This window comes from Camelina sativa, chromosome 16 (assembly GCF_030686135.1).
Source record: "Camelina sativa cultivar CO46 ecotype springtype chromosome 16, ASM3068613v1".
Lineage (NCBI taxonomy): Eukaryota > Viridiplantae > Streptophyta > Magnoliopsida > Brassicales > Brassicaceae > Camelina > Camelina sativa.
This window is the reverse complement of record NC_141895.1, coordinates 25,108,840-25,135,581: the sequence shown is the minus strand read 5'-3', so window position 1 is coordinate 25,135,581 and position 26,742 is coordinate 25,108,840. Positions and strand designations below refer to the sequence as shown.

The window sequence follows — 26,742 nt, the reverse complement described above, 5'->3', positions numbered from 1 at the left end:
GGCATAGATTAAGTACCAGTCTAGAACTCAAACATAAATATAAACTGATCCACTGTCGTGGTATCAATAACTCTATCTGATCGATTCTGTGCGGAAACGCGGAGCACGTGCTCAGACATCCGGAGCACATGCTCGGCGGTCCATAAACCCTAAACTGTCGTTTGAGCCCAGAATCGCAGACAAGCATTAAAGAACAGGAATGATAAGTTCACAAATCACCTACACATCAACTTTCGCAGGTCTAGGATAATTTGGCCACTAATGTCTTTTCTAGCAACCTATTACACTTTTGATGAATAGATAAACCTAGAATCATAGATTGGGTGATCAAATTAACCTAAGCATTAAGTCTAACAATAGTGAAGACAATCGATTATATAAAGCCCTATTTGTGTTATGTTGCTAACCCATGAAACCCCTTTTGAAACCCCTAATCTAGCAAAGAAAACTACTCAGACATAGAGAAATGAATCATAGCAAAAGATGGGAAATTCAATGACATACAAATAAAAAGGGTTCAGAGAATGCTTCACAAGGTAGCCGCTCTTCTCCCTCTCACAAAAACGTCGCTCAAAAACAAAAGAAAAAGTATATTTTATCTCCTAAAAACCCTAGGTTAAATAGCATACAAGTAGAGAAAAATAAGGAAAGAATCCAAATTCAAATCTCCCTATTAAAAAACGATCTCCTCCCTCTTTCTCTCACAAAGGATCGCCTAAAATAAGGGGAATTAGGTAGGGAATCGGCGCCTAGATGCTTGCCACGTGTCGTCATGAAACCGTAGAGTTGGGAGCATGTGCTCGGAAATCGGGAGCATGTGCTCCTGGGTCTAAAATCAGTTTTTCTGCTCCAATTCAACTCCTTTCTGCTCCCATTGCTCCTGTTGTTCCAATCCTTGCTTTTAGCTTCCTAGCCTCTTATTATAACCTGAAAAGGACTCAAACAACTACAAAACTATCAAATAAACGGGGTCAAAGTGAGTCAAAACCGTAACATATCAGTCTTATTAATTTGCGATTGAATTGCGAGGACCCTAGCGATATTCTCGTATTTCTCTCGCAAAACTTCTTAAAGTGAAATGAACATGTTTTGTTAATAAGTCGAATCCATGAGCCAAATTTTTAACATTTAGGAATTTTATTGTTATTTTTTGTGAAGGGTTGCGAGTATTTTGCGAAGTAGCATAGCAAATTAACAAGGGAGTTGCGCGCGAGAGTCTCATTTTTAATATAGAAACAGAATACCTAGTTCAGCCGCTCAACAAACCCTAACTCGACTTCTTCTCTGTATCTCCCAAACCCTTCTCCGTTTATTCTTCCTCATCTTTCCGTTTACTCTTCCTATTTCATATTTCTTAATCTTTTATTTGTATCAATAGAGTAATATATAATGTATTAAATATTTAAAAGTAAAATGAAAAACCACATGAAAGTTGAAAACTTGTATTAAAATTTTATACGAAAGGATATTTTTAATGAACTAACAAAATGCTAATGTGACAATAAAAAATAGATGGTATGATATATGAGAGTCTATTTTATGTGTTTTAAAATCACATACATAAAAATATTTTACTTATGTTTTGTTTATATTTTACATATGTTTTGCTTATTTTTTTGTTAATATCTATTTAACATTTCAAAGAGCAAAAAAATGACTAATTTCCTGTCATATATATATAAACAATCACACCTATAATTTATATTTATATAGAATTTAATGTAAAACTATATTCAATATATCAAATTATCAAATAATTTATATATATAGATGATTTTATCATAGTCATAAAATAATATAAATATATAAACAATTAAAAATACAAATCATCTAAGTATTGCATCGGTAACCATCTAGTATGTATATATCATTTTTAACTTTTTTTTAATAACAAATGCCATTTTTTTTTTATTCGTCGAAAGCCTATATGAACCTAAGCACCACACTGATTGTTGGTAAATCAAATATGCAACTCATTGAACGTAAACACTTGGGAAAAAGCAAGAATAACATCAATTAAATTTTCAACAGCGGTTAGAAATAGTGTGATATAGCCTTGCACATTTGAACACAGAGTAACTAAAAACAGAATACATCACTAATATAAAAGTCTTACCACACTTTTTCAGATCCTTCACATTTGTTACGGCGCCATGTTGCCTCCAATCCCAAGATTCCGGGACTTGAGGCATGTTCTCGTACATGAAAGGCTTAGGGTCGTGGTTTTTGTTGTAACTCACCGAGTGAAGAAGACAAGTATGGGAATTCATAAACTCACCATGCGTCATAGTGGCAAACTCGTTGAACTCGAGTTTGTACGGCTTCCGTTCCTTATTTCTCTTGACCACGTAGTGTGCATTGCTTTTGAAAATTTGAACCAATCATCCCTCGTTTGATTGAGATTCTTTGGAACTAAGTATTCACTCATCCACAGGACTGCTCATCCACCTTTGGTAAAGAATTTCAACGCTTTCGTCACTTTCAAGATCTTTCTCGTCGTACACGAAACTACTCACACTTTTGATGATAAGAAGAGAAAACCAAGAAAAAGACAAGTCCTTTTTTAAAAACAGGCAACGGGGACTTAGGATATGCTTAGTCCTTTTTTTTTGCTTTTTTTTTTCTTTCTTTGATTTGATTTGATCTTACTGTAAGAAAAATGGATGTATAAATAGGCAACGGAACATATACATATATATATATATATGTTCAGTGATATATATATATATATTAATTGATTTGAACATTTTTCATTGTATAGGTTATATGATTTTCAACCTTACTAATTTATATGAGAATCATAAATTCTTCTCTCTCGTTTTTTCACAGTTACTTCTTTTTAAGAAAAAAGACAAGTTGATGATATTCTGACCATTAACAACACACTAGTAAATAAATTCACAACTACTCAGTTTGTTTTTAATTAATTAGCTCCTAAGGCTTATTAGAAAGTAGTAATGTTTTAGATGCTATGAGGTAATATATGCATTGGAATGGTAGGTAAAAATTTATATTCTTTAAACAAAACAAAACTTGGAATTTTACTTAACATTGTTTGTACATCATCTCTGTGTAACGGGGATACTACTTAACATTGTATAGTCATTTTCGAGCATCTTGATTTCATAATGTAAAAACTATATGTTTTCTTTTAAATCCTTATATAATGAAAAAAATAATATAATTTTGACAAGTATAATTAAAATAATCTTTTTTTTTGTAAATATATATAGTTTTAAAAGATATAGTTTGTTACTAGCTTCATTACTGTATATTTCCATAACAAAATATAAATTAAAACTTAAGCATGTGCATGGATTAGTTCACCTATAAAACACATGTTCACAAGTATATTCCCATATAGTCTATCTGGAAACTGTGAATCACAATTGTTCTAACTCCTAAGGTATTTTATATAAAAAAATTCAATTCACTTTTTGTTTATTTTTCAAATTAAAAAGACAAACAAATGATAACCGAATTTTTCTTTTGTTTAGTGGGTTTGAGTCAAATTTTGTTTAGTTAAAATTTATTGTCTTGTTTAATTGAATCCTTTGTATATAACTATATATACATATATATATATATATATATATATAGATAAAGAATCCTTAATTTGTATATATATATATATATATAATTATATATGGTAGGTGGTTGGTTTCCCATTGAAGACATCAAGGATCCTTCCATTGATCTCATCGCCAAGTTCGCCATTGTCAAGAACAACTCAAAACTCAAGCTACAAATTGTTGTTTCCGGTGTATCGCAGCTGATGCATGGCACTCATTTCCGATTAATTTTTTATGTCAGTGCCGGAGACGACGGAGATAACTAGACCTACGAGGCGGAGGTATATGAATTGATGGATTCCATGGTTCTTAATTATTTTAAACTCGTCAATTAATCAACGTTGGCTCTCACTGTACCAAAATAATACTTTGTTACAAATTTGCAATATCATACGAAAGGTAAATCTAATTGAATAGCATTCTTATATAAAAAAAAAAACCTTCAAAGTGTATAAAATGTAGCTTTTTCACAACAACTCTTAAAGGTTTGTTAATCAAATTTGGATTAATAAGTACGTCTCTATATATATGTGATATTGGTTCATCTTCATAACTCAGTCTATGAAGTTGGGTTCTTATTTAACTCTTATCGACGTCGAACGAACAAGGACTATTTCTCAAAATGATGCCCATAATATTTATTATAAACATCTGTTCCTAAAGCAAATGCTTGTTTGGTCTTCATTCACTCATTACAGCTATTCTTTTATTTAAGCTGATCTACTAACCAAAAATGACTCCATGGCCCAATGGATAAGGCGCTGGTCTACGAAACCAGAGACTCTGTGTTCGATCCCCAGTGGAGTCGTTCGGTTGTTGACATTTTTTAATACTATTCTTTCTCGTCTCCAAACGACGTCGTATACAGACTTCACGAATCATCCTGTAAAGTGTAAATAATTTATGTAGTCTCTCTCTCGTCTTCTCCCAATCAATAATTTTAAGGAAAAGAAAGAGAACAGAACACACAAGTGCGCGTTGAAGTTATCTATTATGAATAATAAAGCGCATACACAAAAGACCACACGCACACAAACGACTTGTGGTAGAGAGTTAAGGTAGAAAAGTAGAATACTAAATCCTAAACATGAACATATTATTAAGAGTCTCGGAGGTTTCATTTTAGACCAACGAAATGCTGCTCTCACCACCGGGAGGTCTCCTCGCGCCACCATAGTAATCCCGATATTCCGACTTCCCGTCTGCAAATATATTGTGGCCGCTCATTTCCCGTTTCTTAGCTGAGCTTTGCATCTTCTCAGAATAACCAGGAGGGATTTTGTCAGATTTGAAGATACCATTGCTTGTCAGTTCTTGAAACTTCTGGTTATGTATCTTCCTTGATGACTTCACAACATGTTCTTCACTAAACATTCTGTTGCCGCTTTGCCCCTGTTAACAAATAAAAAAAAATATGAATCAGGTCAGTTTTTCAAGCCATCCTAACTAATATCATCACAGTACGTACAAAGGAATCATCAAGGACACTACTTACGGTAGAGACTTTGACAGATCCACGAGAGCTCCTCGGTGCGGATTCCTCCGTGTTCTTAATTCCTTTAACTTCTGATTGTGTCACAGCTAACAAGTGGCGAGGTTGGATTTCAGGAGATGCAAAGATATCATGACCTCTCATAGCTTTACACTTGGTGTTGGAAATCTGCTTCTTCTTGCTCTTTGAATCCGCTTCCGTTTCAACGGTCCTGCTCAGCTCCTTTTGCTTTGCAGCCTCGTTTAAAGTAGCTGGTTTCTTAGGAGTCACATTCTCTTCACCGCTGAAAGATATCTGACTTTGCTACAAAACCATTATTCCCATTTTTTCCATCAAACTGAATCCTTAGAGTACAAAGGAGGAGGATGAGACAAATAATAATAATACCTGATCCTGATGGTAATGGATTCTTGTTTGGTGAATTGGATCATCTTTACCATTATCAGAGAATATGTCACTACCAGTCATCTCTTTCAGCTTATGCCCAGAACAGTTCTTCCTATACGAAACACTAAACAGCAAACCATTTTTTCAAAATTTAAAATTTCACATTCGGAAACCCTAATTTCATCATCTAATCAAACCAAAAACCCTAAATCATGCAAATCTGATAGATTCATCAAAATCGAGAAGAGAGACATAGAAACCAAAATTCTCAATGAAAAAGAGATGAAATCGATTACTTCTTATTAAGCGATTCGGATTCCGAGTTGGTGATCTGACCGCCGCCACCAAGCACCTCGCTCATTCCATCAGACGGCTGTAAACAAAAAAACACACAACTTAGGATAAATCAGAACGAAATCGCACTCGTCGGAACATAACCGAAACGGAATCATACGGAAACGATGAGTTATCGCCGGAAAAACAAACCTGGTTAGAGCGGTTAGCGGCGGTGGAATAATCGGGACGGCGGATCTCAGACCAAGAAAGAAGATCGGCGGTGGAATGATGCGGATCGCTTAAAGCCGTGACGTTGCTCCTCTCCTCCTCCATAACTCTCTCTCTGATTCCACTCTTTTGATCAAAAACAAAAAAAAAAGGTTTCACAATTCTAAAAAAAAACTGAAAATATCGTTTGGGAGTGAGAAAAGGTTTTTTTTTTTTTTTCTTTTTCTTATTCGCTTTATGCTCTGTCAAATAATTTTAATTTTAAAATTTTTAGTGGACGTTGCTTTTGTTTTTTTTTTCGTTGTAACGTCTATCTTTAGATTACTTTTAAAACAGAGTTTTACATCATCAATATTCAAATCAAAGCTATCCAAAATACCAAACATTTTTTTTTGTTGTTACAAAATCATATCACACGAACAACAAAATTAATTTGGAAATTTCTAAGATGATTTTGAGATTGTGAAACTTGAAAAACTTAATGTGTACGTGATTAATTCATAATTCTCTTCTCGAGATGTTTACATTATTTTATGAACTGCAATAGATTAGTAATAGTATAAATATAAAATAAAACTATCAATTCGGTTTTAATTAATGTTTTTTTTTGCAGCAACGAATCTTTTTTATATAATATACAAAATTTACTTAAAACTAAAACATAAAAAAATATATATATATATATGACATTTTAAACTCAAATAATTTTTTTTTAAATCTCCTAAATAAATTAAGTACAATACAATACAAAAAAAAAAATCACTATCAAGATATTTTAATCACTAGGTTCATTCTATTTGAGAGGTATCATTGTATCACTATAGGAGGTTTCGTGGTTGGTTTTGTTTAACATCAGTGAGGAAAGGGGGATTTCTCTGTATACCCGCATAGGCCAACTCGAGGAACTGTTGTGAAGCAGTTAGACTCTGTTGCTGTATCTACCATGTATCAGATTCTGGAGAATGTTCCGTCTGTGACTTGGCATATGCTCATTCAATAGGTATGAAACTTAATTACTGATAATTTCTCCTTCATATTAATCGAGGGAATGATCTCCATTTTTAAAAACTGCAGGGATATGCTCAACCTATCAGCTTGAACCTTTCATAAGCCAGATACTTCTTTTACGAAGTTTGGAGCCAATTAGGTGAATCTCATTGCCAATAATTTTAACTTTTAACCATTCTCAAAATCAGTAATACTCAAGTATATATATATATATATATATATATATATATGTGTGCAAAATTGTGCAGGTGGTGCTTAACCTTGTGACATGAAGAACATAAGCTGTAATAAGGTCTGATATCATTTACGACTGTTAATTATGCCATTCTCTTGTTATCTTGCTATTAACTTATGTCTTGGTTTTTGAGATTTCGCAATGATGACATGTATTAGAAAAAAATGAATGTCTCTTAACTTTCTAAATATTCCGGTATCTTTGATATCATGTTAAAAGTTTTGTCTTAGATGATGTTATTATGTTAAAAGTTTGTCGTCAATCATTTTGTTGGTATCCTTTTTTTTTTTTTTTTTTTTTCTGTCAATTCGTGAAACTTATAACATAAAAAAGTCATTACAAAAGAGCCAAAGAAAGACTATCTAACAACAAAGCCATAAGAAAAAAAGAAAAAAAAGTATAAACTAGCAGAGACTCAAACAAAGCTATTCCACACCCTTTCTTCATCTGCACTGTTGGTATCTTCCCCATTTGATTTATATATTTGTACATAGGATTATAGCTTTAAGTTAACTAGTTTTGTTCTTAACTTAACACTCTGCTCGATCACTAGACTTTTTCGTGTATCATGCGTCTATGCTATGTTACTCTTTGAGTACTCTCTAGACGAAGCGGTTAAAATCAAACCGTGAACTATGTAAATTCACGTGAGCAATTAGATTGAATCTTCACAAAAATAGTTTCCTACACAGAATGAGGGAGACAGGGAGCCAAACATGCATGAGAAAATGGGTCTAGCCAGATGGGATTGACGAATCCGTAAAGGTTTAAACTAAGGTCATATGAAATTCAGAAACCAATGAGGAAACATAACAACGCTAGTAAGACTCGACGACGACCTCACATTCGGTAGAGCCTCTAGGGAATCTGAGGAATTTCTCGAAGATGTCATCTCTTCTTGGATGATATAACAAATGCAAATTGAACTTCTTGAGGACTACCGAATTCTCTAGGAAGTACTTCCCTAGCTGAAATGCTAAAGCATATCCTTCGGCTAGGAATGAGAATTTTAAATCAACAGATTCTAAAGATGATAGCAAACACTTGGGCACAGATGAAAAACTGATCTGATTTATCTCCTCAGAGCGCAGATCACTTTCATAATCCCATGGTGCCTGAGGAAAAAGGAAAGGAGAAAACATAGTCAAATGATATATAGCAGAAACTAACTTCATAGACATGAGAAAAATATCATAGGGTTCAACAAAAAAAAATTAATCACCAAGACGAGAGATTTCAGATTCGGGCAGCTCTCAAGAAATGTTGTTGTCAACCATTTCACTTCGGATGCATGGAGATTATCGAGGCACAGGCGTGATATGTAACCAAATTGAGGCAGCGGTTCTAATTTGGAGTACTGATGAATGACCTGTAACCAGACATAACGTATAGTGGGTTAGAAACTTTTCATCATTATATTAAATGTGCATGCCCAATTCATATATATATACCTTTAAAGTGTCTGAAGATATCGTCATATCCATGACCCTCGAGATCTTGGACAGAAAACTGCGGATGTTACTTCTCTTGGATGAAACGCTTTCTCCGTCAGAACCCTTCAAACCAAAGCTGAGAATAACATCTAACTTGGCAATGGACTCCAGAATGTTTGTTATAATGATATTTGCTATTGCATCAAAGAATCCCAAACCACATAGTAGAGGAGCATCAATGACAAGTTCAGGAACATAATAATAAAACTCTCTAGTCGTTATTCGTCTGATAGTGAGCCTCTTCAGTGACTGAGATTGCACCTTATGTACGTTTGGAAGAACTTCAAATCCGGTAATCTCTAACTCTTCTAAGACAGGACAACATGAGACAAGTGCCTCGAAAGCGGCTTCATTAGGAAAAAAATTGTTGTGTAAATGCATAGTCTTCAAACAAGGAAAGGAAACAAACTCAGCATTATCCCATGCCGCCTTATCAAGTTTCAAGGATACCAGTGTTTCACACATATAAAGGCTCAAGGGGATCTCAAAACGATATATATTATATACATGGCACTTAACATCTAGATGTTGGATCCTACGCTTAACTGCAGCATCAATCCATGACGTAAGATAAGAGGCACCGTCTACTATGTCTGAATATACATCGGGAAAAGTTAACTTTAGCTTGTCTATGCATGAAACCCTATTGGAATCGAAAAACCTGTTAGCCAAACTCAAGGCATAGTATTTTCCGATTCCCACAAATGACAATTTCAAACGAGGAAGCCAAAGCCAGAGATTTGTCCATCTGGTGGACAACACACTTGTCCTAACAGCATCCTTAGTGGGAAGATGAGAAAGTATCTGACAGATCAAATCATCTGGTAATTGGCTTATTCTATCTTCCTTCATATCCTTTGTTCTTCTGTATAACACAAGTTTCAGAGAAACAAACAATTCATCCAAAAAAATTCGACTTAACTTAACCTAACCCTAATCAAAGTCGTCCAATTAAAAAGATTGGAATTGAAACCTTTTATAATAGGGCCGCGGAGAGATCATAGGAGTCAAAGAAGAGCAACTATGTTTTGTCCAACCCGAACCAATGGTTTAATCCAAAACATTTCGGTTTAGTAAAGCTTCTTGAAAATGTCTACACCGATTAGTGTTTTATACATTAATTAATAAGAGAAGCCTAGTCAATGTCAATGGAGATCATAAAAAAAACCAAGCCCACCTTCTTTGTCTATGATGATGGCCTCGGATTACAAAACAAGCCTGAAGGTGAGGTTGATACGAGTACCCTCTGCCTTTGCACGCTTTGGCACAGAATGAATCCAGTCCCTTTGAGTGTATCCTCTCATCACTAGCAACGATCCATGCTTCAATGTCAAACTTTGTTGATGATTCTCTCTGCTGCTTTTCTTTAACCTCTTCAATGCCGGTCCACCTTCCCCTGTTGTATTCACTTCAGGTTCACACACAAACAAACAAAAACAAATGTCTGATCCTGGTTTTGCAGGAAAACACTCTGTTTGATGTCCTGACTCAAAAGTTCCCATTCTTTACCTCGTGAAGATTCTTCATGTTTCTTTTTCTTCAAGACAAAATCACGTTCGCATCCAAACGAGACTGAAGCAATTTCAGGAGTTGGACCATAAATCTTTTCATCATCTGCATGCCAAGAAACATAGTCACTTGCACCTTTGTACCTATTCAACAGCAAGCTGTTGAATCTGCTACCAGGAAGCGCTTTGTAAATCTGACAAAACAAAAGAGAAACGTTTTAGTTTCAAACAACCACTAAGAACACACAGGGACATAAACACAGGGGGTTTCAATCTTACAGCATCCAGAATCTCCTTGAGAGGTGGGAACTCATCCCACGAATAAGCATTAGGTTGATATCCACTGTACACCAGCGCAGTCAATCCGCTACTTGCAACATAACAAGTATCTCTCGGCTACAGGTGGCAAATGCATATGGATTAGAAGGCCACAAACACACAAACTATACACAGATACCATTAAGCAAGGCAGGATCCATGTGAAGTGGGGAAAACCTGAAGGCAAGATCGACCGAAGACACGAATGGTGGGCCTGGTCCAAGGAATATGGTTGTCGAGATAATCAAAGAAAGTCCAAGATTGTTGAAAGGGAAGAAACCTTTGAATGTATATGAGGTCGCTTCCATGGCCAAGATCAATGGTTCTCCTAATGGGAGCGTCACTAGATGAAGTAGGAGACTCCACCGCCACAATGGATGTCAAACTCATCCTCCGCTACACATCAAACCACACACAACATAATGTGTTAAAGCTCATATCTAAATTGCACTGGTGAATCTTATATAGAGATAATCTCGAAGTGTATAAATCTAAAGGGTTTTCAACTGGAGTAATGGTTAAGAAGATGAACCTGATCTTGATGGTAATGGTGGAGTCCTGTCTTGTAATTTGAATCATCTTTACAAGTCACTTCTTCTTTAAGCTTGTGCCCTGAAGAGTTTTTCCTGTAAGAAACATTGAAAGAGAGAGAGAGACTTGAAACCATTTCTAATCAGAAAAATCACACTTAATCAGACAAAAACAGACTTTTTAACCAGTAAAAAAAAATGCTTCTTCCCAATCCAATAAATTTCAACAAAATATAGAAATTTGTTACTTCGTCTCATTAAGCGATTCAGCTTCCTCGTTGGCCGTGTTTTGACCGCCACCAAGTACGTTGCCGGTTCCATCAGACGGCTGAACAAAAATAGATAAAATCAGAACAGGAACATAATCAAAACCGATGAGTAAATGGCCGGCAAACGAACCTCGTTAGCGGCGGTTGAGACATAATGCTCCTCCATTACTCTAATTTTTCTGATTCTAAAACGAAAACGGTAACCGGAAAAATATATTAAATCGAACTAAACCGGAAATGCTGAGATAAATTTATATTCCCACCGGTTTCATTAGTTGAACAAACCGATATACGTTATGGGGGATTTCTTTCTCTGTTATTGATTGTCTTTTAATTTTGTTCGAGAAATATTTTTTTTTCCAAGGTATCAACAAACACAAAAAATAATTATTAAAATGTTATTATTTTTGGCTTCAATTGACTAATTTACTTAAGAATTATATATTTTTAATACATTTGTTATAATAGTATAATTTTATAAATAAATAAATATTGAAATTATCTTTATAGTGTATTAAAAAAACAAACGAAAATATATTTGATCTTCCCGGTGACATCATCAGCCGCCGGCGACTAGCTTTTCTAACTCTGGTTTGCAAGATTCATAAAGGGTTTGGTGGCTAATTTACTTATGAAATTATAACTTTTTTTTTATTTTTTATATTTCATTTTCATAACTTCGCACCCACCAACTCCTCCCACCTTCTCTCCGCCTCTGTCCTATACAAATTCCCCCCCCCCCCCCCCCTCAAAGCTCGACTCTTTATCTCCCTTCTTACCTACCCACTTCTCCAATGGCTTCTCAGAGCTCAGCCGCCGTCATTTCCGCCGCTTCCGCCGTCGCTGCTAGAGGCGAATCACACCTAGATTCAAAGAAGCCAATCGGGTCAGCTCGGTTCCAACCCCTTCGTCTCTCCTTCTCGTCGTGAGTTTCGTTCGTCTCTGATAACGATGCATACCTACTCTATTTCAGATATCTAAATCACTGCTCAAAGTTTGGAACTTTGAATTCGGATTAGTGTTTTTTCTTAGATTCAATGTAGTTGATTTAGGTCTCGTGTGTCTGTGATGATTAGGTACTCTAAGTCAGGGAATATGTCATCTAGAATCTGTGCTGTGACCAAACCAAATGATGCAGAGACTCTGTCATCATCGTCGTCATCATCAGTAGATATGTCACTTAGCCCGCGAGTTCAATCCTTAAAGCCTTCCAAGACTATGGCTATCACCGATCTTGCAGCCACTCTTGTTCAATCTGGTGTTCCCATTATCAGACTAGCTGCAGGAGAACCTGATTTCGATACTCCTAAAGTCGTAGCTGAGGTTAGTACATTTCTCCAGTTGTTTGGAATGTTTTATGTTATGTCTATCTCTCTCTCTCTGGTTTGTTCTGAAATCTATTGTTTCATATAGGCTGGGATCAACGCGATTCGAGAAGGTTTCACCAGGTATTCGTTAAATGCAGGTATTACAGAACTCAGAGAAGCCATATGTCGCAAGTTAAAAGGTAAAAAGGAGAACACTTTTGCTTAGTAATTCCTTTATGCTTGAATGGACTCACGATCGTTTGTATTCGTTTCTTTCCAGAGGAGAATGGATTGTCTTATGCGCCGGATCAGATACTGGTTAGCAATGGAGCTAAACAGAGTATCTTCCAAGCAGTGCTTGCAGTTTGTTCTCCTGGTGATGAAGTAAATTAAAGCAACTCTTCTTTTTTTTAGCTTTTTTGTTTTCTTTGGATATGATTTTGTTTCTAACAGTGAATTTGTATGTGTTAGGTTATAATACCTGCACCGTACTGGGTGAGTTACACAGAACAGGCGAGACTGGCTGATGCAACACCTGTGATTATTCCTACCAAGATTTCTGATAATTTCTTATTGGATCCAAAGGATCTTGAGTCTAAATTAACGGAAAAATCTAGACTTCTTATTCTCTGTTCTCCTTCCAACCCTACTGGATCTGTTTACCCCAAGAGTTTGCTTGAAGAGATTGCACGGATCATTGCTAAGCATCCAAGGCTTATGGTATATAGCGTAAAAAGTTACTCAATCTTTTTCAATTTGTTTATCTTAAGCTGAAAAAAGGTCTGTTTCTTTTATTACTTTTGTAGGTGATTTCGGATGAGATCTATGAACACATTATTTATGCGCCAGCAAAGCACACAAGCTTTGCTTCTTTACCAGACATGTATGAAAGAACTATGACAATAAACGGTTTCTCAAAGGTAACAGTTTTGTCATTGAGTTGCTTCTGATGGTATTTAATCAAACTCTTTGCTGATCATATGATATGTAAAAGGCTTTCGCAATGACGGGATGGAGGCTTGGATATCTTGCTGGTCCTAAACATATAGTAGCAGCTTGCAGTAAATTACAAGGCCAGGTATCTCTATATATAAACATATTTCTCTCTAAATCTTTATCGGTAAAAAGCAGCAAACATGAGATGGCATCGGTTCTGGTTTTTGTTAAAAGGTTACTTCAGGAGCTAGTAGCATTTCTCAGAAAGCAGGTGTTGCTGCACTTGGGTTAGGCAAAGCTGGAGGAGAAACAGTTGCAGAGATGGTTAAAGCGTATAGAGAAAGACGAGATTTCTTGGTTAAAAGCTTAGGTGCTATCGAAGGTGTTAAGATCTCTGAACCTCAGGTACTTCTCCTTCTATATTCGAAGCTATTACTAGCTCATTTTATTCTTCTTCTTCCTGACTGTTGGCATTGTTTACTTGCAGGGAGCTTTTTATCTCTTTATTGACTTCAGTGCTTACTATGGATCAGAAGCTGAAGGTTTTGGTTTGATCAGTGATTCGTCGTCTCTTGCATTATACTTTCTTGATAAGTTTCAGGTAAAGTCTGTCACAAGAAGCACAAAAACAGCTCTTGAACTTGCCTTAAGAAAGATTGTGATTTAATTTGTTTTGTTTTAACATGCTCGTGTATTTGGCTCTCTGTTTGTTTTCAAAGGTTGCAATGGTTCCTGGTGATGCTTTTGGAGATGATAGTTGCATTCGAATATCGTATGCCACATCTCTCGACATTCTACGAGCGGCTGTTGAGAAGATCACGAAAGCCCTTAAGCCACTTCGTGCCACTATTTCCGTGTAAAGGTCCAGACACAAAACTGTGTGTTTTTCGATTGTTTATGCTGAAACGAGAACGGCCCTATTGTAAACTATATACACATTTTGTCTTCAACCCAATAAAAAAAAAAAAGTCTCTTTGTATACGGTGTGTTCTTTTCTTCAAGTTCATGTAACAATAAAACCATTCTCTTCATGTAAATCGTTTATAAGAATTTTAAGGTTGTTTCTTATTTCATGAAGTTTAATGGTGCTTTCAAGCATAACGTGCTTTTCCTTTATACGTCGTCGATTGGAAACAACAATTTCTACGCTGATTGCAACTTGTGTTCATCATAGTTACCGAATTCGAAGGCAAATGCTTAACATGAAAGGTTTCCAGACAACAAGGATTGAATATACTTTTTACAAATTAAAGTAGCTGCTAATGCTTATGGAGGGATAAATTACCGAATTGAGTAACCGAACCGACATTTTTGGTTTACGGTTCGGGTTCGGTGTCTTGACTGAACTAATCGGTAGAATTTAATTTTGCTTCGGTTATTCCAGAATTTTGGTTTGGCCCTGGTCCAACGTTCAGTTTCTTCATGTAGTACCAAATTAGACCGGTATTCACCGAATTTAGATCGGTCTTCACCAATACCCAAGCCAAACCAAACCGCACTCGAATTTAACCAGAAATCACTTAATTGGTTGTAGCTTATTAAAAAAATAAAATAACAAACCGGTTAATTTCGAACCAGATTTTACTTTGGCATCCTTCTATCTTTCAATCAATCGATAACCGAACTAACCGGTCCGAAAAGTGAAGTCCAAGAGACCTAAACTCATCGTATTCTTTGCTTTTAGATGATTGTTGGTGTTGGGTTTTGCACTAAAGGGGGGTGTCTCAGTCCAATAAGAAGTCCTCCATCTAGTATCGAAAAGACGAAGTCCATGCGTAAGTGTGTGGAGGAATTCTACATAATCGTGATTAAGTATTACATCTTCGAAAAATATAACTATAAATACATTTTCACGTTTATCAAAAATCGTCCACACCGGAGTCTTACATCGATAATGACCACATTCATTTTATCGTACATATTTTATCTTTGTAGTCCAAGACTTTTTTTTTTCAAAACTATATAAATTCGTAATCATTTTGTGAATTATTAGATAGTAAAAATGTGTATCCAGCAAAATCTTGAATATACTAATTCGCCCTAGAAACTTCTCAAAATTATTCACTCAGTAGAATATAATATATTTCATAAAGTAAACAGTGGAAAGCAAGTAAATAAGCAAACATAAAAACAAGAAGAAAACGACAAGAGGACAAAGCTATAGTTGTGTGTCTTGTGTGGTTTGAAATGGACACGGCTAGGCTAGTAAAAGAAACTGTTTGTTAACAAAAGTTCTAAAACGTACGTATGGTCTAGGATGGATATGTCGTCACTCGAACAACAACACAATGCTGATTTATTAACAAATAAGTATTTTCTCACTGCGCCATAAATTGAAATCCATGCAGATCTGTCGTGAAATATATGAAGTATATATCAACTAAGACATAAAAAATTAAAAACATTCAACTACCAAAATTAAAAATTGGTTTCGTCTCATTTCTAATCTTTAAGTAAAGTAATTAGACAAAAGTAAGTAAAGTAAACATTCAACTACCAAAAACATTCAATGACTCATGTTTACACAAAAGTAAGTCAAGTAATTAATAACCCCACTTTTATTGCTTTAACTACACAATCACGCTTTTGGATTGTGGTCACTGCTTCGGCTGCTGCCTTATGTTTTGTTATCTACAGTTTTACTCACAAGGTCCACAATTATTCACGACTCTCTGAAAATGACGTTTCTAACGTGATTTTAACCATCTCAGTAGTACATTATACACCATTTAAAACATACAAGATCATAGACGTACAATTGTAAAATTGATACTCTACCCTTTATTTATATATAATGGACAAATATAGCTACATGCAAGTAGAGAAATTAATGAACCAAATAAAACCCAAAACAATTTCGTTTCAATTCCCAATTTAACCAAAAATATCTATACAAAACCAAAAGAATGAGACTATCAAAACCACTTGAATCCGAATCGAATAAAAAAAACCGTGGATATTATTGTATTTATTTTGCGGATATCATTCCGTTTTCAGATTTTACCTTAACCGAACCAAAAAGCCATTTTGTAGTTTGGAACTGTTCTGTTTTTATGTAATACCCAAAACTGAACCAAATACCAAATTTAGGTCGGTTCGATTCAGTTTGGTTTTTCGGTTCTCTGATTAATGTGCCCACTGATTTCTTCATCCTTCTAAAAAAACACACTCACGCGCTCTCATCAGACGTGACAGCACATCTTCGCCACGTGTCCATCCAACAAGACCAAATTCCACACAACAGATCGCGTGGCGTCCACGCGTCTCTCGGCGACGAAAACGATGTCGCTTTTAAAACCCATCGTCCCCACAACAACAACCGCTTCTTCTTCCTCATCCCTGGGGAAGAGAAGGAAGGAGCATTCCAGTGTCTTCACGGGTTTAATAAAGATTCAAAAAAAAACAAAAAGAAACTTGTCTTCACGTTGGTCACGCCACGTGTATGGACCCAGCTTCCATCGTGTCTCTCACATTCTCGAATTCACCCACACTTGTGGCTTAGCTCTCCCCCTCAAGTCTCTTTGGGCTTTAGAGTGGGCTCGAACCATCGTAAAACACTGAGAAACCGCCACGTGTCCCTCCCTCCTCTTGCGTTCTTTGTCTATATATCATCGCTCTTTGCTCGTCGATTCGAGATCACACAACCAAAAACACAGAGCTTCAAAGAAAACAAAAATGTTCATCGAGAGTTTCAAAGTTGAGAGCCCGAACGTGAAGTACACAGAGAATGAGATTCACTCGGTGTACGATTACGAAACAACAGAGGTTGTTCATGAGAATCGTAACGGTACATACCAATGGGTCGTGAAACCAAAGACTGTCAAATACGATTTCAAAACTGACACTCGTGTCCCCAAATTAGGGTAATTATTCATAATCCTTTAAAAAGTTCGAATTTTTAACTTGTTTTCTTTGATTTATTCACTAGATTTCATCTGGGTTGGTGTTAAAATTTACGAAATCTCATTCCCATTTTTCGATTTTATGATCTTTGGTGGTGGATAGGGTTATGCTTGTTGGTTGGGGTGGTAACAATGGATCAACACTAACCGCTGGTGTCATTGCTAACAAAGAGTGAGTTTTTAAAATGGAATCTTTGATTTCGATTTTGGCTTTTTTGATTAAACTTGGCAAACTTTGTTATTGTAGAGGAATCTCGTGGGCGACTAAAGACAAAGTGCAACAAGCTAATTACTTTGGTTCACTCACTCGAGCTTCTTCGATTCGTGTTGGTTCTTACAATGGTGAAGAGATCTATGCTCCTTTCAAGAGTCTTCTTCCAATGGTGAATCCAGATGACGTTGTGTTTGGTGGTTGGGACATTAGTGACATGAATTTAGCAGATGCCATGGCTAGAGCCAGAGTTCTTGACATTGATCTGCAGAAACAACTTAGACCTTACATGGAGAACATGATTCCACTCCCTGGAATCTATGACCCTGATTTCATTGCTGCGAATCAAGGGTCACGTGCCAACAGCGTGATCAAAGGTACTAAGAAGGAGCAAGTCGATCACATCATCAAGGACATGAGGTAATAATATTATATATAACCTTACACATGTACAGAGAGTTGTTAATTAGTTTAGTGTGTTGATGTGTTTGGTGTTTGGTTTGATGGAATCTTTTAAAGGGAGTTTAAGGAGAAGAACAAAGTGGATAAGTTGGTTGTGTTATGGACAGCCAACACAGAGCGTTACAGCAATGTGATTGTAGGGCTTAACGATACAATGGAGAATTTAATGGCTTCTGTTGAAAAGAACGAGTCTGAGATCTCGCCTTCTACTTTGTATGCCATTGCTTGTGTTCTTGAAGGCATTCCTTTCATCAATGGGAGTCCTCAGAATACTTTTGTCCCTGGTCTTATCGAATTGGCTATATCGAGGAATTGTTTAATCGGTGGAGATGATTTCAAGAGTGGTCAGACTAAAATGAAATCTGTTTTGGTTGATTTCCTTGTTGGAGCTGGTATCAAGGTAAAGAAATAAACATTGTTTTTTTTAAAGTAATCTAATTTGGTTCTTTCTTTTTAGTAAAAAAAAGTTGATTTATCACTAAGATTGGTTTTTTTCTTTGGCAGCCTACTTCAATTGTGAGCTATAATCATTTGGGAAACAACGATGGTATGAACCTCTCAGCGCCTCAGACTTTCCGCTCTAAGGAGATTTCCAAGAGCAATGTCGTGGACGACATGGTGGCTAGTAATGGCATTCTCTTTGAGCCCGGTGAACACCCTGACCATGTCGTTGTCATCAAGGTTTGATTTTGAATCAGAGGCCAGAGTCATCAATTGCTCCTTTCTTTTGTACTCATTTTAAAAGTCTTAAATCTTGCTATTGTTCTGAATGTTTTGCAGTATGTACCGTATGTTGCGGATAGTAAAAGAGCAATGGATGAGTACACGTCCGAGATATTCATGGGAGGGAAGAACACAATTGTGATGCATAACACTTGTGAGGACTCTCTCTTGGCTGCTCCAATTATCTTGGATCTTGTTCTTCTAGCTGAACTCAGCACCAGGATCCAATTCAAAGCCGAAGGAGAGGTTTGTATTCAGTGAGTTAGTACATGAGAAACCTGGGATTTGCTTTAAACCAAATTTTTTGATGTATAAATCTTTTTATATTTCAGGGAAAGTTCCACTCTTTCCACCCAGTAGCTACCATACTCAGTTACCTCACAAAGGCACCTCTTGTACCACCTGGAACGCCGGTGGTGAATGCTCTGTCAAAGCAGCGGGCAATGCTGGAGAACATTCTTAGGGCCTGCGTTGGGCTTGCTCCAGAAAACAACATGATCATGGAGTACAAGTGAAGGATGAAGATGAGGGACTTAAGACCTTAGGAGATGAAGATGAGGAAGAGGGACTTAAGACCTTAGGAGATGAAGACTTATATGCTCCATTGTTTCGTCTATATATATAATTGTTTTGTAAGTATATTATATGAATGTGTGCGAGAGAGATAATATGGGGAAGCGTTAGCGTTAAATTGTGTGATATGGATCTTAGTCGGTTTATTTGGTGAGAAGATTAGCTAAGCCTCTGGATCAAATGTGTAAAAGAACGAAAAGTAACTATGCTTTTGTGTCTCCTTGTAATATATCCAAATTTTATGATCTATTGTATGAATATGGTTTTCAAAATCACAATTTCTGTATTTATCTCTCATGAATCGTCTTACAAACAGAAGACAGCAATAAAGACACAAAAGACATAAGAAGCTCATATAAATGTCCAAATCATAAAGCTTGGTCTTGTCAACTATTTCGAAAAAAAGAAGAAGCACTAAAAGATCAGCATGTGGCAAGTGAGATCATTCATGGGTGAGATCAAGAACTACCAGCAGAAACCATCATGAACTCGCCTTCGCAAACCAAAGCGCCACCCACATACGCTTTACCTTCCATCTTAGCAAGCCCGAACCGTTTCTGGAACTTGAGAAGAGTCATCCTCATAACAAGTGTGTCTCCTGCGATCACTGGTTTGCGGAATCTCACTTTATCAATACCGGCAAAGAAGAAGTTATCTCGAGAGCCTCCTACTTCAGGCTGCAGCATTACTATACCTCCCACTTGCGCCATTGCCTGCAACACACAAACTCAACTTTTTCAATTAAGTTACACTCCAAGTCTTTTCTACGACATTTATACTAACTCGACTGTGGAAACGATCTTTCATCTAGCATATCATGGCCTATCTATTCCGATTCTACATTTGAAACCTATATCAAATATCCAAATCACAACCTCTTTCAAGCTTTAAAAGTTGCATCTCTCAGTTCCTCCATTGCTCAAAGTAAAAGTTAAATTTTGCAGATATTTTCACACAGATGATCTTAAAGTCCCTCAACAATAATATACTCATCACTATTAGCCACAGAAGGACCACTCAACTCAATCACCAACTAGATGAAGATCTTTACACTAATTTATCAGAATCCAAGACCAACATCAAACTAGCAGATCATCTATTTCTCGTCATTGTAAAAACCCATCTTCCACTAAATCTATTTGAGCTTCTAGAAGACAAAAGTTTGCAACTTTTAAACAAAGTAAACGACTTTTCTTTATTGAAAATTACCTCAATCATGAGAACACCAGGCATGATGGGTCGCTCAGGGAAATGTCCAGGGAAAAAATTGTCATTGATTGTGACATTCTTAATAGCTACAGCAGAAACACCTGGTGTATACTCTATCACCCTATCTACCAGCAGAAACGGGAACCTAATATAAAACCCAACAAAAGGATCAAAATTTTCAAACAATGGGGTTCAAACAAAACACATCAAATCCTCGAAAGCTGTTGTCTTTTTTTAAGTTTTACCTGTGAGGCAATATCTCTCTGATTTGGTTAATGTCCATAACCGTTGGGAATGCTGGGTACTCTGAAGAATTTAAGAGAAACACAGATTGAGATTCGAAAGAATGTCAGAAACATCAGGTAATTGAGAAAAGAATCTTACTGAGTTCGATTGGTGTATCTTTTTCGGATGTGGTGTTATCGCCATTAGTAGAACAACGAAGGGAGAGGGGACTGGATCGTTTGCTGGGTAGGAGAGAAACAGAGTGAGATCTGGAGGAGGAGAGATGCAGGGGCTGACGATGGTGGTGATGATGACTCAATGAGTCAGAGCCTAGGAACAGTACCGAGTTGGAAGTAGTAGCCATTGTTATCAAGTAACAGTGAAGGGAGTTTGAGAAAATGTGAGATGTTTCTGTACTGTGTTAAGAAGCCTGAAGGTGAAGGAGCGGAGAGTCGAAAGGTTTGTGTTAGTTAAGTAGAGATAGTTTGATGAACAATAAGTGAAAATGGAGACTTTAGAACAAATGGCCTATTAGCTCAGTTGGTTAGAGCGTCGTGCTAATAACGCGAAGGTCACAGGTTCGATCCCTGTATAGGCCACTTTTTTAGTTTAACATTACAAACTTGAGCATTATTATCATTGGTATTATTTTGTTGGTTCACAAAGAATCAATAGTGTAACATAAAACTGGACCACATAATAAAATATCTTAATTTGTATACGTTATTTATTTGTCACACCAACATTCACATGGATGATATATAATACAGTATTAGTGGTACCATAACTCATTCTTATTTTCCTCTATCCCGTACGCCTTGAATGTATTTTTGTCCAAAGAACATAACAATAACATAATAAGAAGCCACATTCCAAGAGTTCTTGTGATCTGGTACTAGAATCTCACATATTATATATTATGAAACTTTTTTTATCAATCGATTCGTTTGATGGTTAAAATGGTTCAAAGGCAAAATGGCCTTTCAATGGATCATAGAATCAACATTTTTGACAATTCGTTTGTTTTGTTTTTCTGGCTCTTACAATTTTTTTTTGTAAAATATGTTATATTTGGGGTTTAAATTTTCGAAATTATTAAATAAAAGTTTTAAAAGAAAAAACAGTGAATGTGAAAAGCACGTAGCTATAACAATAACTCCCCAACCAACCATGTGTGATAACTTCACCATTTTATCTTCAACGTTATCATAAGAAAAAAAAACTTTTTTTGAAAGTAACAATCTAAATTTAAGGATTAGATTTTTAAAAAATCGAATTTCCAAACAAACCTAATCTATCAGATTGTTGTAGATTGTTGAAGTTGTAATTTACATTGATGGTTAGCTTCCCTTCGCGAATTATCTCTGGCTTCTCTTACTTCCTCGCAGGAAGAGACCAACTAATCTATCAAACAAAAAAATTGGTTCAATTCAATACTGACTCATTGGAGAACGAATAATTTAAATGTTTTTAATCCATTTTTTTTTTCCATTTCCAATACCGAGTCATAAATTACGTCTTAAAACTTGAAAAACATGTCTAAATACAATCCATTAAGAACTTATTATTATATTTCTGTGAAGACGACTAGATCCAAATCACATATAACCATGGCATTTTCCTATTGGCTTAATTTCGTCCATGGAAATTAAAGGAAAATACAATATGAAATATTGCAGCTGACGATTACTTATTTTTTACTAAAAAAAAAACTAATTTGACATTTGTGAGAATAATTTGTATAAAAATATTTTGAGACGAATTCAATGGACACAGCAGCAGCTTTAAAAGGCCGAGAGCTTCAGAACAAGCAAAGCCACGAGCGCCCCCAAAAAAAGTTAGTTCACATTATAAGTTTTTGAGTTTTTCTTAATTCTACCCTAAAGTTTCGTTTTGATCAATTTCACCCCCTTCTTTGTTCATCCTCTGTCTTTGTCTTTCAAAAGTGTTTCTTGATTTCATCAATGGCGGCCATAGACATGTTCTCAAGCAACAAAGATCTCTATTTCAGACCTCTCATAGAAACTGCTCCAATTTCTTTCCATGAATCCAACGCAAGCTCTGGTTTTAACCAACCTAAGCCTCTCGGTTTAAACCAGCTCACACAATACCAAATTCACCAGATTCAGAACCAACTTAACCATAGACACAGCACAATCTCAAACCGAATCCGAACGAAGAGCTTCTCACCTTCTTCCAAAACCAAGAATCTCTACAGAGGCGTAAGGCAAAGGCACTGGGGAAAATGGGTCGCTGAGATCCGTTTACCCAAGAACCGAACCCGTCTCTGGCTAGGAACGTTCGAAACCGCCGAAAAAGCCGCCTTGGCTTACGACCGAGCCGCTTTTCAGCTCCGTGGAGATATCTCGAAGCTTAACTTCCCGAACCTCAGACACGAAGACGTTAATCCTCTCCCTTCCTCTGTCGATGCCAAGCTCCAAGCTATTTGCAAGAGTTTGAGAAAAACAGAGGATCAAACAGAGGAGACTTGCTGTGTTTCAGATAAAACAGAGTTTTTCCTACCAAAAACAGAGTTTGTCCTGCCAAAAACAGAGTATTTCGACACAAAGGAGTTCTCCGATGTGTCACCAAGAACCGATGAGAACTCGAATTCGAATATGGCATTCCTGGATTTCTGGGACTCGGAGTTTGAAAAGACAGGGAGCTTCGGGCTGGTGAAGTTTCCTTCGGTGGAGATTGATTGGGATGCAATTAGCAAACTGTCTGATTCTTAAAGTCTGTTATTTTTCTTCTGCAACTAAATTTTTTAACAAGTAGCAGAGGATTTGGTAACACATTAGTGAACCGAAATTAGGAATTTAGCATGCTGATTGCTGCATGCATAAGAAATAAGATTAACATTCAAACAGTTTTAGTGTTCTCCCCACTTAAACATGTTTCAAGCATCTCGAACCCATCTCTATTTTTTTCTCTATAATATAGAAAACCATTTTGAAGATGGTCTAAGTGAAGAAATCTAGTTTGTTCAATATTAATCTTTGGACACGCGAATTAAAGATCTTCTCGTAATCATCGGATAATGTAATGTTGCATTAAATAAAAGATCAAGAAACTCTAAATTGGTAAGTTGCGGAGGCCGCCAAGAACTTGGTCGTTGTGCCTTATAGCCTCTAGGGTTTTGGTAGATTCACGAATCTTTCATTTGTCCCTCCTCCCTTTATAAAAAAAATCATTTTTAGGCCTACATTTCTAATAAATACCCTTACTTCTTAATGTTATTTACGTAAATATACCACTGAAATATTATTTGTTTTTTTTATTAATTTAAAAAAATGAAAGATTTAATCAACTATTAAATCCAAAAATATATTTAATTATCATTTTAATAAACTATTTACTTATTATAAGTAAATTACATTTCACAACCAAAAAAAAATTATTCATTTATTTATCACTTTTATCATTTTTCTCATTGCATTTTTAAACTTAGGATTAGTTTAAATTAAACGTATTAGTTTAAAAATATTGATTTATCTATTTAATGGTATAGTGATATTGATAATAATATGAAACATAAAATATATGAATTTGATTTTTAGAAACACAAAAAGACTTCAAAACTTTCTACACCACTTTAAAATTCTTTTCCAAGTTCAAATATTTCACGGATGAGATGTATTTTACAGAAAATAAATGCAAATTTGAATAAACTAAAAAAAACTTTACTTCCATATTTTATACGTAGCGGCATAATGCCGATTGGTACGTAGCGGCATAGTAAGGGACAAACACTCAAAGAGTCAGTAGTCAGTCTTTTAAAGAAGATATACCTTTGGGCCGTTGCGGTCAGCTAGTGCCTAAATTAAATCCAAGGTTTGTTGAAATATATAAACCAGGCCCAAAGGATAAGTAATTGCTAAAGGCGATTAAATACTGTTGTTAACCATATTTCCAGGACCATGTTTTGCTGAAGTAAGTGTAACTTCTTCATTAAAGTTAATTCGAACATAAGAAAAAAAAAAAAAAAAAAGAGGTTCGTAGTAATATTGTTGCCCAAAGTATGATGTTTTTGCAGAAATTTTCCACTTCATAAAATCCAATCTGAAACAACTTGTTTTGTAAAGATGCATCATCGTTACATTTTAGCCAATCCATCGGTGGTCTTTCCCCAGCCAATTAATAGTTTAATACTACTTAGGAAAACTTTTCAGAATTTGTTTTTCTTTTTAATTCATCAAGCATTATATATATTTGTGTGTAACTGGTATGGTGGATATATTTGAGAGATGTATTGATTTATTTTTTAACGACAAAATGATGATTACTTTTAATAGTATATATACTATTAAAATTCATATACAGTATATATTAAATTCATCAAAGTATGTTTTCTTAAATCCAACAAATTGATAGGACATTTCAACCACTACAAAAACACTGTATCACCCTATCTGGTTTTTAATCTTTGAGTTTTCTAATATGATATTCTCTTGGAAATATCCATAACAAAAATTAGCAGACATTATATTTAATCTGCTTTTTGATTAGCTCACGTAAAACACTGGCTTTTCACAAAAGGATAACTTAAATAAGACTCTCCATTTTGCACAAAAAAATAAAAGTTAAAATAAGACTCCATATAATTTTAACTAGTGTTTTTATGGATTTTTGTTTTATTTATTTGATGGTTTCAATTCATATAAAAATCATCATATATAGTTAGTTGGTTTGATTATTTATATTCTGCAATGTATTTTCTTATTGGTTAAATTAGTTTTAGTTGATGATATTTTTGTGTAGAAACGGTAAACTAAATAAAGTTATTATTCTCTATGTAAAAAATCTTACTAATTCTTTAAACATTACTTAACATAAAACCAGAATAAATATGAATTATTATTATTATTATTATTATTATTATTATTATTATTATTCTTATTATTATTATTATTATTATTATTATTATTACTATTATTATTATTATTATTATTATTATGAATTATTACTACTTTACAATTATCACTGTAAAATATTTAGATGTCTATTTTAGAAATTCATAAATCGCCTCAAGTAATTGATAGAAAAAACATAACTCCAACATTAAGCTTACTAGGATTCATGCATCCTACACATTAATCACAAAATATATCTCCATCACCAACTATTTCCGTTGGAACCGTTGAAATCCTTTGATCTACAAAATGCATGATTACTTCAATGGTTTTGTCTTTGTCATTTACATATTTATTTTACATCCTCTTGGCGATTTCTATATTATACATTTCCAACGAGGTGAAGAGATTCTCAAATCTTGTGGTTCCTGATCAATATATGTACTCTAGACTAGAGAGATAGTATATATTATATATTACATAGTCGTTTATATGATCTAATTTTATATCTTTAAAGACCAATCAATAAATAATAGTGGTTGGCGAAAATAAATAAATTAATAGAGTGGTGTCTTCTATACTAATTTCGATCGTTTACATGCTTTGGGTTCTTAATTACCAAATATATAGGATATGGAAGATTTATGTGTAAAACAACATAAAATTGCATTTTAAACTAAACTAGAATGCTAAAAAAGGAAAAACTGAAGAAAAAAACACATTTTTTTTTTCTTTTTTGCATAACCTTATTATATGTTTATTTTGCAAACAAACCTATATAATTAATACGCATATGTTCTTGATTTATGATGCTAAGATGTCCTTTGGGAAATCAACACTAAAATCTATCGTTTGCTGTGTTTTTGTTTGGTAGATTAGTGATTATATCCATTGAAAATTTGAGGTACATTTGAAAGATTAGCGACTTTTGGAGTAAGTGAAGAGTTACCTAAGACATTCTCCTTTTAAGACACTCATTGATAATGCCATTATTGTATGGAGACACTGGCTTCTTTTGTTGGTTA

The 26,742-nt window shown here is 35.2% G+C and overlaps 6 protein-coding genes, 2 non-coding genes and 1 pseudogene across 12 annotated transcripts; 5 read left to right on the top strand and 4 right to left on the bottom strand.

Moving 5' to 3' along the window:
* Window positions 1-4,307: 4,307 nt before the first annotated feature.
* On the top strand, window positions 4,308-4,380 carry TRNAR-ACG (transfer RNA arginine (anticodon ACG)). The gene has a single exon. It is a non-coding gene; the product is annotated as a tRNA-Arg (tRNA).
* Window positions 4,381-4,544: 164 nt separating this feature from the next.
* LOC104751868 (uncharacterized) lies at window positions 4,545-6,255 on the bottom strand. 2 transcript variants are annotated; one of them, XM_019237594.2, is made up of 5 exons: window positions 5,938-6,255; window positions 5,748-5,824; window positions 5,452-5,575; window positions 5,068-5,367; window positions 4,545-4,964 (listed from the first exon to the last, which is right to left on the bottom strand). In XM_019237594.2, the coding sequence occupies exons 1-5, from the start codon at window positions 6,058-6,060 to the stop codon at window positions 4,695-4,697; spliced, it is 894 nt and encodes a 297-aa protein (XP_019093139.2). In that variant the 5' UTR covers window positions 6,061-6,255; the 3' UTR covers window positions 4,545-4,694. The 2 variants fall into 2 exon arrangements, with proteins under 2 accessions (XP_019093139.2, XP_019093140.2); XM_019237595.2 differs by having other exon boundaries at window positions 5,068-5,358.
* A 1,558-nt stretch (window positions 6,256-7,813) lies between these two features.
* On the bottom strand, window positions 7,814-9,784 carry LOC104751866 (putative FBD-associated F-box protein At5g53635). The gene is made up of 4 exons (XM_019238271.2): window positions 9,665-9,784; window positions 8,650-9,556; window positions 8,421-8,567; window positions 7,814-8,313 (listed from the first exon to the last, which is right to left on the bottom strand). The coding sequence occupies exons 1-4, from the start codon at window positions 9,691-9,693 to the stop codon at window positions 8,017-8,019; spliced, it is 1,380 nt and encodes a 459-aa protein (XP_019093816.2). The 5' UTR covers window positions 9,694-9,784; the 3' UTR covers window positions 7,814-8,016.
* LOC104702766 (DNA oxidative demethylase ALKBH2) lies at window positions 9,741-11,621 on the bottom strand. 3 transcript variants are annotated; one of them, XM_087490358.1, is made up of 8 exons: window positions 11,447-11,597; window positions 11,296-11,375; window positions 11,050-11,143; window positions 10,695-10,913; window positions 10,479-10,595; window positions 10,201-10,393; window positions 9,869-10,099; window positions 9,741-9,784 (listed from the first exon to the last, which is right to left on the bottom strand). In XM_087490358.1, exons 1-7 carry the CDS (start codon window positions 11,480-11,482, stop codon window positions 9,897-9,899), a joined length of 942 nt encoding a protein of 313 aa, XP_087346484.1. In that variant the 5' UTR covers window positions 11,483-11,597; the 3' UTR covers window positions 9,741-9,784; window positions 9,869-9,896. The 3 variants fall into 3 exon arrangements, with proteins under 3 accessions (XP_087346484.1, XP_019083474.2, XP_087346485.1); XM_019227929.2 differs by having other exon boundaries at window positions 9,741-10,099; window positions 11,447-11,621; XM_087490359.1 differs by having other exon boundaries at window positions 9,741-10,087.
* Window positions 11,622-11,807: 186 nt separating this feature from the next.
* Window positions 11,808-14,636, top strand: LOC104751865 (bifunctional aspartate aminotransferase and glutamate/aspartate-prephenate aminotransferase). Its single transcript, XM_010473915.2, has 10 exons — window positions 11,808-12,241; window positions 12,393-12,639; window positions 12,730-12,823; window positions 12,904-13,007; window positions 13,095-13,343; window positions 13,430-13,543; window positions 13,618-13,701; window positions 13,794-13,964; window positions 14,047-14,160; window positions 14,279-14,636. Exons 1-10 carry the CDS (start codon window positions 12,111-12,113, stop codon window positions 14,417-14,419), a joined length of 1,449 nt encoding a protein of 482 aa, XP_010472217.1. The 5' UTR covers window positions 11,808-12,110; the 3' UTR covers window positions 14,420-14,636.
* A 2,241-nt stretch (window positions 14,637-16,877) lies between these two features.
* Window positions 16,878-19,702, top strand: LOC104751864 (inositol-3-phosphate synthase isozyme 2-like). Its single transcript, XM_010473914.3, has 7 exons — window positions 16,878-17,422; window positions 17,565-17,633; window positions 17,709-18,092; window positions 18,192-18,534; window positions 18,639-18,815; window positions 18,915-19,103; window positions 19,190-19,702. The coding sequence occupies exons 1-7, from the start codon at window positions 17,235-17,237 to the stop codon at window positions 19,370-19,372; spliced, it is 1,533 nt and encodes a 510-aa protein (XP_010472216.1). The 5' UTR covers window positions 16,878-17,234; the 3' UTR covers window positions 19,373-19,702.
* LOC104751863 (uncharacterized) lies at window positions 19,694-21,358 on the bottom strand. The gene is made up of 4 exons (XM_010473913.3): window positions 21,024-21,358; window positions 20,885-20,945; window positions 20,640-20,784; window positions 19,694-20,143 (listed from the first exon to the last, which is right to left on the bottom strand). Exons 1-4 carry the CDS (start codon window positions 21,226-21,228, stop codon window positions 19,889-19,891), a joined length of 666 nt encoding a protein of 221 aa, XP_010472215.1. The 5' UTR covers window positions 21,229-21,358; the 3' UTR covers window positions 19,694-19,888.
* A 31-nt stretch (window positions 21,359-21,389) lies between these two features.
* TRNAI-AAU (transfer RNA isoleucine (anticodon AAU)) lies at window positions 21,390-21,463 on the top strand. Its single transcript has one exon. It is a non-coding gene; the product is annotated as a tRNA-Ile (tRNA).
* A 1,180-nt stretch (window positions 21,464-22,643) lies between these two features.
* LOC104751862 (ethylene-responsive transcription factor ERF056 pseudogene) lies at window positions 22,644-23,854 on the top strand (annotated as a pseudogene). Its single transcript, XR_015585328.1, has one exon. The product of XR_015585328.1 is annotated as an ethylene-responsive transcription factor ERF056 pseudogene (transcript).
* Window positions 23,855-26,742: the final 2,888 nt, after the last annotated feature.